Source organism: Neofelis nebulosa, chromosome 8 (assembly GCF_028018385.1).
Source record: "Neofelis nebulosa isolate mNeoNeb1 chromosome 8, mNeoNeb1.pri, whole genome shotgun sequence".
In the NCBI taxonomy this organism is placed as follows: Eukaryota; Metazoa; Chordata; class Mammalia; order Carnivora; family Felidae; genus Neofelis; species Neofelis nebulosa.
The window spans coordinates 108,424,344-108,441,895 of NC_080789.1; the positions used below are offsets into that span (position 1 = coordinate 108,424,344).

At 38.5% G+C, this 17,552-nt stretch overlaps 1 protein-coding gene and 1 pseudogene across 10 annotated transcripts in view; one reads left to right on the top strand and one right to left on the bottom strand.

The window, feature by feature from the left end:
* BCL2L13 (BCL2 like 13) overlaps positions 1-17,552 on the top strand; it is an 88,883-nt gene that overhangs the window by 19,819 nt on the left and 51,512 nt on the right. For 5 of the 10 annotated variants that reach the window (XM_058744253.1, XM_058744257.1, XM_058744255.1 and 2 more), the window contains exon 3: positions 15,105-15,194. The exons of the other annotated variants lie outside the window; for them this stretch is intronic. In XM_058744253.1, coding sequence (XP_058600236.1) covers positions 15,105-15,194 — 90 coding nt within the window. The remainder of the gene's footprint in view (positions 1-15,104; positions 15,195-17,552) is intronic. 10 annotated transcript variants of the gene reach the window in all.
* On the bottom strand, positions 9,714-10,041 carry LOC131520235 (small ribosomal subunit protein uS14-like; annotated as a pseudogene).

Sequence of the window (17,552 nt, forward strand, 5' to 3'; positions counted from 1 at the left end):
CTGTTGTATGGAACCAGGAGTGAGTGTATCTCTCTGTAGGACAGACTTCTTTCCCTGGGGACCCAACAAGGAGAATGTAGTCCAAGGGGTAGTGTCACTGACTCTTAGGAACATTGTCTAGGGCAGTGTTGGCAAACGGTAGGCCTTATAATTTTAGATTCAGTTATTAAGAAACATTTTTACGTCTGCAGTGAAAGGTAATTTCTATAGCTATTTGTTATTTGATAATAGTGGTTGGGCGTGGCTCTTCTTGTTCAGAAAAATTTCAGTCTCATTCTTGAGCTCAAAAAATTGCAGTGAAACACTTCCACTGCTTAGCATTGAACTGCTGTGTGGTAGGGTAGGTCAGGACATTCAGCTTCTATTTCTGACAAAAATTCATGAAACTGACAGTAATTAAGTCCACAACAGCAAATGAAGTTCACTGTTGAAACTCCCGGTTCATTAACATGAGATAGATTCTGATATTTTCCGGAGTACCTACTGATGAACACTACTGTGAATAACCATAGGTTTTAAATACTTTACATTTTCATAATCTGTCAAACTAATTTTGTCAAACTAATAAGACTTTTTCTGCTCCACACATATTTTGCCATTATCAGTAACATATCTTAGCAGATTCCACTTTGCATTGTAGTGAATTAGTGTTTTCTCAATTTCTTTGAAAATATTCTCACCCATAATTATTTTGTGTAGGCTATGCCAGTTCTTTAGTCACTTCAAACTCAGCATTGACTCCTTGAATAAACAACAGCCGAGCAGTTTCAGACAACTGTCAGTGCATCAAGAGCCAAAGAAAACCACTCAAAATTGTTTGCCTTGTATTTAAATTGACTGTTGATGTTGTTCCTATTGTCCCCAACTCCTTGAGCAACTATTCTCCCCAAAAGGCTAATCTTGAACTTTTGTCTTTCTGACATACTTCTTCAGCTGCTTCAGGAGAATACAGCTTAATTAACTCAACATCTGGAAATGGCTTTCCTTATTGGATTAACCACTGAGCCACTTAGAAACTTACTTTTGGTGCAGCCTCATTTTCATTTTTATGAAATTCATAAAAAATTTAATTTTAATTTTATTGAATTCATAAAAATAGGAATTTTATGAAAATTTCATTTTTCATGTTTTATTTCATTTATTATTTTTATGAAGAAATTGTACAATGAAAAGTTCCATTTTAAATTCTTTTTTTTTTTTTTTTTTTTTAAGAAAGAGAGTAGGGAAGGGGTAGAGGGAGAGAGAGAAGGAGAGAGAGAGAGAGAGAGAGAGAGAGAGAGAGAATCTCAAGTGGATTCCATGCCGAGCAGGGAGCCTGATGCAGGGCTCAATCCTACAACCGTGAGATCATGACCTGAGCCGAAATTGAGAGATGCCAGCTCAACTAATTGAGCCACCCGGTGCCCCTCCATTTTAAATTAAAAATTTTCCATTTAAAATTTTCTAATATTCCTGGCTTGCTTTCCTGTGAGTTGGGAATACTCTGATGGTGCTATTTTATTTTATTTTATTTTATTTTATTTTTTTGATGAGTGCTTTATAGTCTGGTAATATCAGTGTATGTGGTGTGCTTCTAGCACAGCTATAATGCCACTGCATAATAAGCACAATACTTTGCCACCTAATTTGATAACAAGGTATTCCATTGTGCCTTAAGAGTAAGTAGGATATTCAAAGCCCACTTTTCTATTTGTTTTGTTTTGACATGATGGGTATGCACAGGTAAAATAAAAGTTGTGGTATGGCAGTATGCATGGTGATTGAAATGCTGTGTAGTTATAACTGTCACTGTAGTATGTAGTGTGCTGAGCAACAGTGTGAAGCTGCGAGAGCGCCACACACAGGCTTTGGTGCAACCATTAATTGCCACTGTTGTAGCATGAAACAACTGGCTGTATTCCAGTTAAATTTTACTTGTAGGCACTTTAATTTTTATGTCACGAAATAGTAATCTTTTTTATTTTTTTCAACCATTTAAAAATGGCCTGTAGAAAAACATGCAGTGGGCCAGATTTGGCCCATGGGGTATAGTTTGCTGACCCTTGTTATCAGTGCAGGGAACCTTATTTTACTCATTACTGTTGAGGAGTGCATTCCATTTATGCACAAAACTAAATGATGTTAGTGTTAAGTCCAAGTCTGTCTCCTTGTCACTTCCAATCTTTCATTGTATTTCTTTTTTTATTAAAATGTTTTTAATGTATGTGAAAGTATTTGGAAAAGTAAAAGAATAAAAGGCAGTAAGAAAAAAAAAATCCTATAATCCAGTAATTAAAATAACATTTTTTTTCTCTACTTATATAGGAACATGTAAATTTGAATTTATGGTTTATAAAAATGAGGTAATACCTGTGCCATTTGATAACATTTTAAAAATTAACAACATATTTGAACATCTATCCATGTCAGTAATTAAATATCTGTAGTCTCCTACTGTGGGACATGTAAGGTGTTCATCAGCCTTCTTTGGAATGGGTGAATGACAGTCCTTCAGTTAGCCCACAAATTCCTTAAAACTTGTCTTTTTCAGTTTCTAGTTTCATTTACTTTTCTAAAACCTTCTTCTGATTAGTGATAGCCTGATAGGTCTAGAAAAATAGTAATTAATAGAACTTTGGGCAGTTATGAGCATGTTGTGTATGTGCCCTGTCCAATATTGTAGTCACAAGTCATATGAGATAGTTGAATGCTTGAAGTATGACTAGTATGAAGTGTGACTAAGGAACTGAATTTTTAATTTTATTTAATTTTTATTTAAACTTAAAAAGTTGCATGTGGCTAGTGACTAGTGTAATATTAGACAGTCAGGTCTAGAACTCAGGTTTTTATTTTCCCTTCTAAGCCAACCCCTGTTTTTACAATAATTTGTTCACAATACCACCTGCTACCCAGGCTTGAAACATAGGAGTCATCCTTTAGCTTTTTTCTCTGCCTCCTGCCCTCTCCCTTCCTCCCTCCTTTCCTTCTTTCCTTCCTTTCTTTTTTAGTAAGCTCTACACCCAGCACGGGGCTGGAACTCACTACCCTGAGATTAAGAGTCACATGCTCTACTGACAAAGTCAGCCAGGCACCTCTCCTGCCCTCTTTCTTTGTCAGCTGTTACTAACTGTCCCAATTTTGTGCTGATTCTCCCATTATCCTACAGGTCCTGCCTCAAGTTATTGCAAATATATCCTGATTTTTCTCCTTCATGTTATGTCTTCTCCATTATTCATTTTGCATGCTACAAGCCCATATTGAACTTCCTCACATTGCCCCTTACATTGGGAACCCACAGTTGCTCCCTTTCCCTTAAGGCTACTTTATAAAACTTTCATTGGTTTCTATGATTTGGTCATCACCTATTACATCTTATGTCTCTTACTGTCTTATTTGTTTATTTAATTTTATTTGAGAGAGAGAGTGTGCGAGTGTGGGAGAGGGGCAAAAGGAGAGAGAGAGAGAGAGAGAGAGAGAGAGAGAGAGAGAGAGAGAGAGAGAATCCTAAGCAGGCTCCATGCTCAGCACGGAGCCTGATGTGGGGCTCGATCCCACAAGCCCAGGATCATGACCTCAACTGAAATCAAGAGTCAGAGGCTAACCAACTGAGCCACCCAGGTGCCTTATTTATTTATTTATTTATTTATTTATTTATTTATTTATTTATTTTAAAGATTTTATTTGGAAATAATCTCTACGTCCAACGTGTGGCTTAAACTCACAACCTTGAAATCAAGAGTCTCGTGCTGAACTGACTGAGCTAGCCAGGTGCCCCTGTGTGGTATTTTAAAGAAACCATGCTTGGGACACCTGGGTGACTCAGTTGGTTAAACGTCTGACTTCGGCTCAGGTCATGATTTCAGGGTTCGTGGGTTTGAGCCTCAAGTCAGGCTCTGTACTGACATCTCAGAACCTGGAGCCTGCTTCGGATTCTGTGCCTCCCTCTCTTTCTGTCCCCCCCCCCCCCCCCAGCTCATTTTCTCTCTCTCTCTCTTTCAAAAATAAATAAACAAACTATGCTTATTCCTGTCTGGATTTTTTCACTCAAACTGAGCTGCTCTGGAATGGTGTGATTACTAATGTTCACCCGTATCTTATTCTTATCTCCTTGCTAGACCCAGGGAAAAATTGCATTTAGGCAGAGCCATATGGACTAGTCCTAGCCAAAGGAATTTGAGTAGTATGATTTGTGTCACTTCTAGGCTGTAGCATTTAAGAACCAATATGCCTTTCTCCCTTGCTTTGTGGGGGTGTGTGGATGTAGGAGAGATCATATGTTCCAAATGGCATTGTTATATTAGGGCAGAGCCACCAGCAATAAGGGTTGCTAAGTGACTACATGGAGCATGTCTTCCAGTTCCCTAAGTTAGGTATGTAACATGGGAGGGAGAGAGTGGACTTTTGAGTTAAGTTGCTGAAATTTCTGGCTTCATTTATTACATAGCACAGACTAGCCTGTCCTAATTAACATGTTTCCCAAATATACATATTAGGTTAACCAAGTGTCCAGTTTGCCCAGGATTGAAAATTGGGAAGGTCCTGGACCAACTGGGATCCTAATACATACACACTTCCCCACCTATTCAAATTCCACTTGTTTATGTTATTTCCCATTTAAAAAAATTTTATTTACTTAAAAAAATTTTTTTTTTTTTTAGTTTTAGAGAGTGTGTGCAAGTGGGGGAAAGGGATGGTGGGAAAGAGAGAGAGATTCTTAAGCAGGTTCCACACTGAGCATTGGATTGACACAGGGCTCTATCCCATGACCCTGGGATCATGATCTGAACCGAAATCAAGAGTCGGACGCTCAACTGACTGAGCCACACAAGCGCCCCTATTTTTCAATTGTAACAGACTCCATACTCAACAAAACCCAGGATTTTTCACCTCCTGTGGTTGACTAAATTTGTAAGGACTCTAACGATTACATGTGCCTGTATTGGTCAGTTCTTTTTCATGCTTGAGCATAGAATTTTTTCCAACTGAGCACTGTAGGATTTGAGTTTACCTGCTTTACTGTTTTTGTTTCATTTTGTTTTTGAAACTTGGTTGTTATTATTGTATTATTTTCTTGTAAGCCTGAGCACAGAGTATTTATACTTAAATTTAAAAATATGCAGGCTAACTTTTTAGAGGAAAAAATTAAGTTCTTGTTGCTGTCTTTGCTGCTTTGCTATCCTATTTGTTATCTAAAACGTGATGTATGGTTTACTCTCATGACATGCTATTATACATAGGGTCTGCTGTAGCATCCATTGGTATAATGTGAGTAGGGTAGGGTTGGTTTCAAGTTCATAAAGCAGTTAAGGGTGAGAAGGAGAGGCTAAGGGAAGTGACCCAATTCATGACCCAAGATTTCTGTTACATTGAACGTTTTTCATTTTTTCCTGACTCATGTGCTGGTTATAGACTTTTCCATAAATAGTTAACTCTACACTTTTCCAGAACTAGCCAACTCTTTCAGTGTTAGTTTGTGCTGAATATAGTCAACCCTGTTCTGAATTATGTATTCTGACTGGTAGAAGTCCTGCTGACTTGTGTATTTGATGTCAAATAATAATTTCTGTTATACACAATTTTGTGATTATTATTATAGAGAACTTTGATGCTAAAGTAATTAGCATGGATTTATTAATAAGACATTTCTTTCTTAGGTTAGAAAGGAGAGTAAGTTCCTGTATCTTAATTAGTTATGTGACTATCAAACACATGTAGTTGTGATACTGGTTTGTTATTCATCCAACCATTAAACAGTAACTTCCCATTTTCCCCTCTTCCTTTCAGCCCCGGGCAACCACTATTCTACTGCATGTCTCTATGAATTTATTCTAGGCATCTCATTTGAGTGCAGTCAAACATTTATCCTTTTGTGTCTGATTTATTTCACTTAGCATAATGTCTTCAGGGTTCATCCATGCTGTCGCATGTGTCAGAATTTCCTTCCTTTTATTTTTAAGTAATCTCTAAGCTCAACCCGGGGCTTGAACTCATGACCCTGAGATCAAGAGTTGTATGCTTTACTGACTGAGCCAGCTGGCACCCCTCATTCCTTTTTTTTTTTTTTTAGAAAAACTTTTTAAACTGTAAAATTTTTCTTTAATTTTTATTTTTTAGAGAGAGAGAGTGCACAAGCAGGGGAGTGGGGCAGAGGGAAAGAGAGAGGGAATCTTAAGTGGGCTCCATGCTTACCTCAGAGTCAGACATGGGGCTCAACCCCATGACCCTGGGATCATGATGTGACCTGAAATCAAGGGTCGGATGCTCTACTACCCAGGCGCGCTCCATTCCTTTTTTTAAAGCCGAATAATATTCTAATGTATGCACGTAGCATATTTTGCTTATGCATTCATCTGTTGATGGACATTTGGGTTATTTCTCCCTTTTGGCTATTGTGAATAATGCTATCAACATTGGTGTTACAAATATCTGTTTGAGTCTCTGCTTTCAGGTATTTTTTGGTATATGCTCAGGTATAGATTTGCTGGATCACATGGTAATTCTGTTTAATTTTCTGAGGAACTGCCTTACTTTTTTCCACAGTAGCTGTATCATTTTATATTCCCATCAGTAATACACAGGGGTTCCAATTTCTCCACATCCTCACCAATACTTGTTTTCTGGGTTTGTTTTTGTTTTTTGTTGTTTTTGTTTTGTTTTTTTATAATAGCCATCCTAATGGGTGTGAAGTGTGGTGTCTCATTGTGGTAGCTCATTTCTTTTATTGCTGAATAATACTCCATTGTATGGATATACCATAGTTTATTTCTCCATTCACCTGTTGAAGAACATTTTCATTGCTTCCAAGTTTTGACAGTTACGAATAAAACTATTTTAAACATTCATATGCAAGTTTTGTGTAGATGTAAGTTTTCACCTCATTTGGGTAAATACCAAGAAGCATGATTGCTAGATCATATGGTAAGAGTATACTTAGTTTTGTAACAAACTACCAAGCTGTCTTCCACGTAGTTGTATCATTTTGCATTTCCACCAGCAATGAATGGAGGTTCCCCTTTCTAAATTCTACATCTTTGCCAAACTTGCTATTATTGCTATTGAAAAAATTTTATTTTAATTTATTTGAGAGAGACAGAGTGCATGGGGGAGAGGGACAGAAGGAGAGAGACACAGAGAGAGAGAGAGAGAGAGAGAGAGAGAGAGAGAGAGAGAGAGAGAGAGAATCTCAAGCAGGCTCCATGCTTAGCACAGAGCTTGATGTACGGTTCAATCCCATAATCCTAGATCATGACCTAAGCAAAATCAAGAGTTGGATGCTTAACGGACTAATCCACCCAGGTGCCCCTATCATTGCTATTTTTGATTATAGCTACCCTGGTGGGTATGCAGTGGTATCTCACTAAGGTTTTATTTTCCCTTATTTTTTTTTAAGTTTTTTTTTTTTTTTTTAAGTTTATTTATCTTGAGAGAGAGAGAGAGAGAGGCAGAGGGAGAGAGAGAGAATCCCAAACAGGCTCTGCACTGTCAGCACGGAGCCCAATGTGGGGCTCAAACTCATGAACCGTGAGATCTTGACCTGAGCTGACATCAAGAGTCAAATGCTTAACCAACTGAGCCACCCAGGTGTCCCTCCCTATGACTTTAATTTTCATTTCTATAATTGCTAATGATGTTGAACATCTTTTCATGTGTTTATTGGTCATTTGTATATCTTTAGAGAAATGTCTATTAATATCCTTTGCCCATTTTTTGATTGAGTTATTTGTCTCTGTGTTATTGAGTTGTAAGGATTCTATATATATTTTAGATACCAGACCCTTATCAGATATATGATTTCCAGATATTTTCTTTCATTCTGTGGTTTGTATTGATAGTGTACTTTTTTGTAATGTTTATTTTTAAGAGAGTATGTGTGTCCACGAATGGGGGAGGGGCAGAGAGAGAGAGGTAGAGAGAGAATCCCAAGCAGGTTCCATGCTGAGTGTGGAGCCTGACCTCATAATCCTGAGATCATGACCTGAGCTGAAATCAAGAGTTGGACACTCAACCAACTGACCGACCTAGGCGCCGTGGTATTATACTTTGATATACAAAAGTGTGTAATTTTTATGAAGACCAGTTTATCTGTGTTTGATATGTTTTTAGTGTCTAAGGAATCATTCCATAATCCAGGGCTGTGCACATTTTCACCTACGTTTCCTTTTAAGAGTTCTATAGTTTTGGGGCACCTGGGTGTCTTAGTTGGCTAAGTGTTGGACTTCAACTCAGGTCATGATCTCAGGGTTGTGGAGTCAAGATCATGACCTGAGATGAAGTACTATGCTTAACCGATTGAGCCATCCAGGAGTCCCTGAAGGTTTTTGTTTTTGTTTTTGTTTTTTAATGTTTATTTATTTATTTATTTTTTTTTTTAATTTTTTTTTTCAACGTTTTTTATTTATTTTTGGGACAGACAGAGCACGAACGGGGGAGGGGCAGAGAGAGAGGGAGACACAGAATCGGAAACAGGCTCCAGGCTCCGAGCCATCAGCCCAGAGCCTGACGCGGGGCTCGAACTCACGGACCGCAAGATCGTGACCTGGCTGAAGTCGGACGCTTAACCGACTGCGCCACCCAGGCGCCCCAATGTTTATTTATTTTTGAGAGAGATTGCCAGGGAGGGGCAGAGAGAGAGGGAAATAGTCTCTGTGCTGTCAGTGGAAGAGCCCATTGTGGGGCTCAAACCCACAAACTGAGATCATGACCTGAGCTAAAGTTGAATGCTCAAATGACTGACCCATCCAGGCACCTGATAGTTTTAGCTTTTAAATTTAGATCTTTGATGGGTGCCTGGCTAGCTTGGTTGGTGGAGGGTGTGACTCTTAATCCTGGGGTTATGGGTTTGAGTCCTACGTGGTGTGTAGAGATTACTTTAAAAAAAATTAAAATCTTCAAAAAAATTTAGATCTTTGATCCATTTTGAATTAATTTTTGTATTTGCTGTGAAGTAGGGGTACAGATTCATTATTTTGCATGGGAAAATCTAGTTTTCCCAGCACTATTTCTTGAAAAGGTTCTTCTTCTGTTGAATGGTCTTCGTACCCTTCTCAAAAATCAGTTGACCTTAAATATATGTATTTATTTCTGGACCCTTAATTAGGTTCCATTGCTCTATTTGTCCTTATTCCATAACCACACTGTCTTGATTACTGTAGCTTTATTTATAGTAAGTTTTGAAATTGTGAAGTTTGAGTCCTCCAACTTCATTCTTTTTCAAAATTGTTTGGACTATTTTGTGTCTGTTGGAATTCTCTATGAATTTTAGGATTGTCTTGTCCATTTCTGGAAAAAGGGCAGTTGGAAATTTGTTTTTAAGATTTTATTTTTAAATAATCTCTATACCCAGAGTGGGGCTCAAACTTACAACCTTCAAGGTTGAGTCACGTGCTGTACTGACTGAGCCTGCCGGGCACCCTGCAGTTGGAATTTTGATAGGGATTGCATTGAATCTGTGGATCAATTTGGAGACTGTTGCCATCTCAAATCAACTTTTTTAAGACAGATTTTCATAATCCCATCCCAAATTTTGACTCACAGTTCATTATTTCGGGAGATGTGTACTCTTTCATTCTTTTCTCCGCTTTTCTATCAGGAACAGATATTTGATCCTGAAACCAGACTTTGAGTGGGTGCGTGGTGAAGTTTCCCTGCATTCTTCTCTTTCAAATCTGTCCTCTCTCAAATCTGTCTCCCAGTGTGCAGGATACCTGGGGGTATGGAAACACTAGAGCCTGAAAACTACCATTGTGATTGGCTATTTTGTACTTTTATTTTTTTTAAACATTCATAATTGAAGTATTTTCATTTTGTATACAATGAGTCAGCATGAAGGTAGGTATCTTGGATATCTACAGTTAAGGTAGGTCTCTTGGATGACCTACTGAAGGAAGTTCACTTAATCCAACTTAATGAAGCTTATATCCTTTCATACTGATGGAAGCACTGGGGCATATAATTGAGGCCATATTTCTGGATCAGACCACATGGGTTTGAGCAGATGTGGCAAGAATAAGAACCTTAGCCAAATTTCCTTGGATGGCTCCAGTAGAGCTGCTGGTGACCCATCTTGCTCTCTCAGATGCAACGAGGCAAAAGTTTTTTTTGTGCTTCTGAAAATCTGTCTAGTATGGTATCATTTGGGGTATTTGTTTTTGCTATTGAGTAAATAATTGAACCATGTTCTCAATATATTTAGCAGATGTTTTTAATTTGATTATATGAGTTTTTAAGAGCAGTATTTGTCAAGACTAATTGCCTGAATGCATTTGAAGAAAAGATCATGGCATGCCTGGCTGGCTCAGTTGGTAGAGCATGCGACTCTTGATCTCGGGGTTGTAAGTTCCAGCCCCACGTTGGATGTGGAGATTACTTTAAAAAAAAAAAAAAAAAAGATCTTGAATGCATAGCTGGCTTAGTTAAGCGTCCAACTCTTGATTTCGGCTCAGGTCATGATCTCACAGTCCGTGGAATCAAGCTCTGCATTGGGCTCTGCACTGACAGCATGGAGCCTGCTTGGGAGTCTCTTTCTCTGCCCTGCCCCCAGCATGCAAACACTCTCTCTCTCAAAGAAATAAACCAAAAAAAAAAAAAAAAAAAAAGAAAAGAAAGAAAAAGAAAAAAAAATCTTTATTTTAAATCTTTTTTTTTTAAGTTTTTTTTTTAAATTTATTTTGAGATAGAGTGTGTGAGTGGAGGGTGGGGGAGAGAGAGAGAGAGAGAGAATGAATGAGAATCCCAAGCAGGCTCTGCACTGTCAGCACAGAGCCCAATGTGGGGCTCAGACTCATGAACTGTGAAATCATGACCTGAACTGAAGTCAGATACTTAACCAATGGAGCCACCCAGATGCTGCCCCACACCCCCAAAAAAGTCTTTAAAAAGAAAATCATGAGCCTTTACCCTGGACCCACCAGATGTTCCCTGATGGGGCTTAAGAATCTTTTTTTTTTTTTACATTTATTTATTTTTGAGAGACAGAGTGAAACAGAGTGTGAGCAAGGGAGGGGCAGAGAAAGAAGGAGATACAGAATCTGAAGCAGCCTCCAGGCTGAGCAAGTGGTCAGCACAGAGCCTGACATGGGGCTCAAACCCACGAGCCGTGAGATCATGACCTGAGCCGAAGTCAGAGGCCCAACCGACTAAGCCACCCAGGTGCCCGGAGAATCTGTATTTTTAATATATTCACTCAGTAATTTTAATGTGTGTCCAGTTTGGGGGCCCACAGATTTAGAAAGTATTTTGCTCTGCCCATACAACTCTTCTAAACTTGTTGACCTGATACTCACTTTGAAAGCCCTGAGTGTATTTCAGGGCTGGAATATGATGATTGCTGACTCACTTGACTTTTCGTTTGACACTGAGGTGGGTGGGATTTGGTGTGCTAAAGTCTGTTTATCTTTGAAATATTTTTCTCTGGGTTTGTAGTGGAGGATTTATACTGCATTGCTGTATAGCTCTATGCTTTTGAAAGTCTGGGTTGGGGGGGTTGATTAAATGAAAATCACTGAATCTGTCTGTGTCATTGGTTAGCTAAATAAATAGCCTTTTGTGTCCTGATGGCAGTAGACTTTTTCTGGTTTAGGTTTTCCACATGACTTATTATCAAGTATGACAACTTGTCGTGTGTAATCAGCATCACATTAGTCTCATGAGAATAGACACTCTTTTAATCAGCTGCTTTTCTTTAATCTGGCAGGTGAGGCATATGGTAACCAAGACATTATTGTCTTTTACTTTGTGGCATGGTGGTAGTATTGGTGGTGGTGTGATTGGGTGTGTGGGTGTGTGTATGTTTTAGGTATGTAGATTTTCCAAAAGGAGGCAGATGGCAGATAAAACATTCATGTATTCCTTATTTTTCACTGTACAAAAAAAATTATCATGTTTTAGAATTCAGTAATAATTTTACTTGTCAGATGTACGTTCTTAAAGATTTTTATTTTTGAGTAATCTCTGCACCCATTGTGGGGCTTGAACTCACAACCCTGAGATCAAGAGTCACATGCTCCATGGACTGAGCCAGCCAGGTACGCCCAAAAGATCTACTTGCTAATGTTGTTTTTATATGATTTATTTTAGGGTGAATCTTTTCAATTTCTCTAAGTCCCATATTTATATTATGAGGAAGATGGATTAGATGGCCTTTATTTTACAGATCCTTTCAAATCTAAAATTAAATAATTCAGGCATTGACTAAACCTCTTCATAAACATGGAGATAATAGTTGAGGTGTTATTGTTTTTTTTAAGTTTATTTACTTATTTTGAGAGAGAGAGCAAGCGAGCACGTGCACAAGTAGGGGAGGGGCAGAGAAAGGGAGAGAGAATCCCAAGCTGGCTCCAAGCTATCAGCGAGGAGCTCATTGTAGGGCTCAAGCCCATGAACTGTGAGATCATGACTTGAGCTGAAATCAAGAGGCAGACGCTCAACTGACAGCTACCTAGGCACCCCAAGGTCTTATTCTTTCCATTCCTTCATAATGTTGTCTATCATAATTCTATCACCATAAATAAATTGGTCTGTACTCTTACTGTCTTACATAAAATGACTTTCAAAACATGTTTTTAATGTTTATTTATTTTTGAGAGAGATAGAGTGTGAGTCGGGGAGGGGTGGGGGGTGAGGGGGACACAGAATCCAAAGCAAGCTCTAGGCTCTGAGCTGTCAGCACAGAGCCTAGTGAAGGGGGAGGGGGAGCCTTGAACCCACAAACTGTGAGATCATGACTTGAGCCGAAGTTGGTTGCTTAACTGACTGAGCTACCCAGGCAACCCAAAACGACTTCTCATTTCATTTTTCTTTTGTCATTTGAGCTAGCCTTAAAATATACTGATAACTTTTTAAATTCCTGTAATTTACTGATTTATTTTTAAGAGCAGGGGAGGGGCAGAGAGAAGGAGAAGGAGAGAATCCCCATGCAGGGCTCGATCTCACAACTGTGAGATCATGACCTGAGCTGAAAGCAAGAGTCGGACACTTAGCCAACTGAGCCACCCAGTCACCCCTAAATTTCTGTAATTTAAAAATAACTTTAATTTTTGTTTAATTTTGTTTTTCCTTTTTTTTTTTTTTTTTTTTAATAAAGATTATTTATTTTGAGGCAGAGAGCAAGATCAGGGGAGGGGCAGAGAGAGAGAGGGAGAGAGAGAATCCCAAGCAGGCTCCAAACTGTCAGCACAGAGCCCTATGTGGGGCCTGATCTCATGAACCGTGAGACTATGACCTGAGCCGAAATCAGGGGTTGGACGCTTAACCAACTGAGCCACCTATGTGCCACTTTGTTTTATTTTTTCGTAAGTGTCTTCTCTTGCCAACAATGTTGTCATTTATACACGTGAGCCACCCAGGTGCCCCTATTATAACTTTTATTAAATATTGAGAGCTTGCTGAGCACCAGACATTTTGCACACAGCGTTTTTAAAAAAAGTTTTATTTAGGGGCACCTAGGTGGCTCAGTCAGTTGGGCATCTGATTTCGGCTCAGGTCACGATCTTGTGGTCTCTGGGTTCAAGCCCCACATCAGGCTCTGAGCTGTCAGCACAGAGCCTGCTTCAGATTCTGTCTGTCTGTCTCTCTCTCTCTCTCTCTCTCTCTGCCCCTCCCCCTGCTCATGCTCTCTTTCTCAAAAATAAACATTAAAAAGAAATTAAAAAAAAACAAACCTTATTTATATTTAGAGAGCCCACGTAAGTAGGGGAGGGGCAGAGAGAGAAGCCCAAGCCCTGAGTCTGTCAGTCCAGAGCCCAAGTTAGGTCTTGATCCCATGAACTGTGAGCTCATGACCTCAGCCGAGATCAAGAGTCGGACGCTGAACTGACTGAGCCACTCAGGTGGCCCTTATTTGAGTACTTTTTAGTCCTTGCTTGACAAATCTACGACTAAGGGAGTATCTCAAATAGTTTGTAATGTGGTCAGAATGATAATAAACTATAAACTCATTGAACAGTATAAGAAAATATGTACTTAAGTGTTAAACTATGTGGCACAGACGAAACTATATAAATGTGCAAATGTCAGTGATGCAGTAGTAATCATTGAACAAGATGTTGTAGAGAAGTACAGAGGCTTAAATTGGTCCTTGACAGAATTTGAGTAATCCGGAAGAAGGAGGGCAGTCTGGGTTAGGTAAAAATGTAGCATGTAATGTCCTTTTTGTTAGTGAAGAAATTGGCAGTTGAGTTCATACTGAGTAGGAGCGGGAATAAATTTTTTTTTAAATGTTTATTTATTTTGAGAGAGAGAGAGAGAGAGAGAGAGAGAGAGCGAGCTGGGGAGGGAAAGAGAGGGAGAGAAAGAATCCCAAGCAGGCTGTGTTAATCAGTGTGCAGGTAATAAATGGCAAATCCATCTTTCTAAAACTTGCCAATGGTAGAAAATAGTGATAGAAACAATTGAAAATGTCCTGGAAATATGTCTATAATATATTCTGAGTGGGAGGTGTGGGGTGTCATATTTGGATTCAGTGCTTTAGACAAAATGATAAGGCTCTGCTCCAAATACCCGGGTCAGGAGAAATTAGTAAATTGTAAAGCATCTGGTCTAATTTTCTCCTTCAGAGCTCTTCCCCTTTGTCTCCATTCTGTGTCACAGACCAAGACCTTCTTTTCCTTTTACTGCATGATAATACCTTGTAGGCAGTACTTTTGGCATATTCATAGTTAAGTTGGAGGCTGTATCCTCTTTGGAGGATAATGGGCCTTTTGGGCTGTAGTTTGCATGAAGATGTGAAGATAAAGGACCACGAATATCAATGTTAGAAGGCATTTATCACTTATCTAGACAACTTTTTGGGTTTCCTTTTGTATTATTATGTCAAAAAGGTTTCTGAGATATTTCCTTCCTAGCTTCCCAACCAGAAGATGAGGAGGACACAGCCCAGATTAATGATTTTATATTCATACTGACCTGAGTTCAATTAACAGCTCCTCCATCATGGGTGGTCTAACCTACCCAAGCCTCAATTTCCTCATCTTTAAATTTAAATATCTTCTAGACCAGTAGCCTTGATAATGACTTTTGATTTGTATTTTCTAAGTTAAATAGTTAAAATACTACCCATATTCTAATGGCTTCTCTCTCTCTCTCTCTTTCTCTTTCTCTCTCTCTCTCTCTCTCTCTCTCTCTCGTAGCTTCACAATCTCTGGATCAAGAAGTTTTATTAAAAATTAAAACTGAAATTGAAGAAGAGCTAGAATCCCTGGACAAGGAAATTTCTGAAGGTCTGTTTATTCTTATTTTCCTAGTTAATTAGTAGACTCAGTTTGGTGTGGTTTACTGTTGGTTTGATATTTTACAGTAGAACATTCTAAACAGTACAGAATTGCATTGGAATAGAATTATAAGGGTGAAACTAGAAGGTATCCTTTTTCTTTCCTGGAGGATAGGTTTATAAATGCTTCCAAACCATACCTGACAGCCTTTTCTGTTGTTAACTAATAGAGTAAACAGTCATTTAATGTAGTTTGATTTGTATTTGGTATTTTTATAGTTAATAACAACATTAAAGGGGAAAATGTAAGTTGCTTCTATGTTTGCATGTATGTATGCTATAGATAGTTGTAATAGTAATATGCATATAATTTTGTAGCCACATATCTTGTACTTAATATTATACCATAAACTTTAAAAATAGTTATTCTGGTTACCTGGCTGGCTTGGTAGAGCATTTGACTCTTTTTTTTTCTTAAGTTTTTTTTTTAAGTTTTTAAATTTATTTTTGATAGACAGAGCCAGTGTGAGCTGGGGAGGGGCAGAGAGAGGGAGATACAGAATCTGAAGCAGGCTCCAGGTTTGAGCTGTCAGCACAGAGCCCAATGCGGGGCTCGAACTCACGAACCATGAGATCATGACCTGGGCCAAAGTTGGACGCTTAACCAACTGAACCACCGAGGTGCCCCTAGAGCATTTGACTCTTGATCTCAGGGTTGTGAGTTCAAGCCCCATGTTGGGTGTAGAGCTTACTTAAAAAATAAAATAATAGGGGCGCCTGGGTGGCTCAGTTGGTTGAGCATCTGACTTCAGCTCAGGTCATGATCTCACAGTCTGTGAGTTCGAGCCCCGCATCAGGCTCTGTGCTGACAGCTCAGAGCCTGGAGCCTGCTTCGGATTCTGTGTCTCCCTCTCTTTCTGCCCCTCCCTTGCTCATGCTCTGTCTCTCTCTGTCTCAAAAATAAATAAAAACATTGAAAAAATAATAATAATAAAATAAAATACTTAAAACACCAGTTATTCTACTAACTGCATGAAATTCCATACATTGAATGAATATTTAGCTAATCATTTCCTTATAATTGAGGGAACATTTGGGTTTTTTCTTAATTTGCTTTCCATAATTAATTGCATTGAATATCTTGCCCAGTGATTTTTTGGTACAGTTTTATATTAAGTTTACCCATATATTTAAATGTTAAAATTAGTAAATTGTAAAGATCTGGTCCAATTTTCTCTTTCAGAGCTCTTCCCCTCTGTCTCCATTCTGTACCACAGACTAAGACCTTCTTTTCCTTTTACTGCATGATAATAGCTTGTAGGCAGTACTTTTGGTATGGATATATTTAAAGGTACCCACTTAAAATGTACAGTTCAGGAGTGCCTGGCTGGCTCAGTCGGTGGAGTGTGCGATTCTTGATCTTGGAGTTGTGGGTTCGAACCCCATGTCAGATATAAAGATTACTTAAAAATAAAATCTTTAAAAAATAAAATAAGATGGGGACACCTGGGTGGCTCAGTTTGTTGAGTGTCTGACTTCGGCTCAGGTCATGATCTCACGGTTTGTGAGTTCAAGCCCCATGTCGGGCTCAGTGCTGACAGCGTGGAGCTTGGAGCCTGCTTCGGATTCTGTGTCTCCCGTACTCTCTGCCCCTCACCTGCTTGCTCTCTGTCTCTCTCTCCTTCAAAAATAAACATTAAAGAAAATTATTTTTTTACTCTTAAAAAAAATGTACAGTTCAGTGGGTTTTAATATATTCATAGAATTATATAATCATTACCACAATCAAAATAGAACATTTTTCACATCCCAAAAAGAAACACTGTACCTATTAATGGTCACTTCCCATTTCTGCTGTCACCAGTCCTTGCCCTCATCCCTGCCCATGGCAAGCACTGATTTGCTTTCTGTCTGTATATTTGTTTGCCTATTATGGATATACACATAAATGGAATCATATACTATGTAGTCTTTTGTGGCTGGCTTCTTTCACTTGGCATAGTGTTTTCAAGGCTTATCCATGTAGTAGCATGTAACAGTACTTCATTCCATTTTACAGTGTGTGAATATACCACATTTTGTTTATCCATTCATCAGTTGATGGACATTTAGGTTGTTTCTACTTTTATATATTATGTATAATGCTGCTGTGAGTATTCTTGGACAAGTTTTTATGTGGATGTATATTGTCCAGTAATTTTTAACAAGAAAAATTATTATAAATCACGTTTATAAATTTGTTCCCTGTTAGTTGAAAGATAAATTTATGAACTAGTTCTCTGTTAGAGAAAGAATATGAATAGAAATTCAAATATTCCAGAAACTTTTTTTTTTTTAATTTTTAAAGTTTATTTATTTTGAGAGAGAA